The 1,455-nt window shown below is 48.5% G+C and overlaps 1 protein-coding gene across 1 annotated transcript; it reads left to right on the plus strand.

Moving 5' to 3' along the window:
* On the plus strand, positions 1-1,358 carry LOC107685115 (notch-regulated ankyrin repeat-containing protein A-like). Its single transcript, XM_016481608.1, has 2 exons — positions 1-435; positions 523-1,358. Exon 2 carries the CDS (start codon positions 913-915, stop codon positions 1,249-1,251), a length of 339 nt encoding a protein of 112 aa, XP_016337094.1. The 5' UTR covers positions 1-435; positions 523-912; the 3' UTR covers positions 1,252-1,358.
* Positions 1,359-1,455: the final 97 nt, after the last annotated feature.

Raw genomic sequence — 1,455 nt, forward strand, 5'->3', positions numbered from 1 at the left:
AAGTATATCTATGGGTAACAACATTTTGGTTAGGTTCTGAATAAACACCCAACCCAAGCCTGTCTGTTATTTTATGTCCATCTTTCAAGTGTTTGTTTATAACATATTTTTCCTCCAATCTACACCATTTGGTTCGCCGAAGAGCATATTAACACATAATAACGCAGTGGTTTTATTACTGTGGGATGTTTGGCCACTTAGCCACGCCCATTTCTCCGTTTCACCGCTTGGTCACGCCCCCCAAGCCGACCCCGCAGCCAATCAGCGTCGCCCAGCCCTCCAAGTCCACAATACTTTATTCTATAGAGACGTATTGTTATGCAAACTAGTTCGGCTAAAATATCCCCCTGGCAACGCAGATCTGGGCAGAGAATCACCGGGACAATTAGCAGCGGGCAGTTTTTGAGTCACTTCAACCCGTCCAAACGTTAAGAGGTAAGTACATCTTTACCTGCTCACTTCTAGAAGCCGCTACCCGACAGCGTGAACCAGTACTTTTAACAGTTTCTTTGTTTATTCCAGTCAGCCTTACCAAATAAACCGGCGGGACGCAAGAGACGCATTTCCTGAGGTAAATTACCTCAGACGTCTCTAAACCTAACGGCCCTCGATGCGCTTAACCGGAGATACCGCCGTTCACACGCCTCCTTTCGCACATTAAATAACTCCATATTCTGCCATAACCTGGTGCTGCTACTGAGAGACACGCACACACACGGAGACTTACACTTTGTGGATGATTGAACTTTCTCGCTAGGTCTTTGGATATATAGCCACCGACTGCATTTACACACCAAGTGTGTCGTTTACTTGTCCTTTTTGGGATATATACGCTCGTCTTATTTCTAGTCTAACGCGCCTAAGCTGGTTTTAGTCCAGTCTGTAGAGACTGTAAAGGCGGCTGAGAGCATCATGAGCCAGGCGGATATATCGACGTGCTCGGCGCCGCAGAGAGTCTTCCAGGAGGCGGTGAAGAAAGGCAACACGAAGGAGCTCCATTCGCTGCTGCAGAACATGACCAACTGCGAGTTTAACGTTAATTCGTTTGGCCCCGAGGGACAGACGGCGCTGCATCAGTCGGTCATCGACGGGAACCTGGAGCTCGTGAAACTGCTGGTGAAGTTCGGAGCCGATATTCGGCTGGCTAACCGGGAGGGCTGGAGCGCGTTGCACATCGCCGCTTTCGGAGGACGCCAAGACATCGTGTTATACCTCATCACCAAGGCCAAGTACTCCTCCGGCGCGCAGTGATCCGGTAGACGCAGAAAGACCGGGCTCGTTTCATTCTAGCGTTGGATCTGCCAAGCTCGAGTTCCCTTGTACCTTAAAACCAAATGAGGGATGTAGCCTTTTTCTTTCCCGTGAGTCGTTTTTTGTTCAACAGAATCAGTTGGACCTGCTTGGGTCATTTTACTTGATGTTTTCTTACTGTCATCCTTACAACATCCTTTATTT

The sequence above is a fragment of the Sinocyclocheilus anshuiensis genome, unplaced genomic scaffold (genome assembly GCF_001515605.1).
Source record: "Sinocyclocheilus anshuiensis isolate Anshui unplaced genomic scaffold, SAMN03320099.WGS_v1.1 scaffold914, whole genome shotgun sequence".
Taxonomy (NCBI): domain Eukaryota; kingdom Metazoa; phylum Chordata; class Actinopteri; order Cypriniformes; family Cyprinidae; genus Sinocyclocheilus; species Sinocyclocheilus anshuiensis.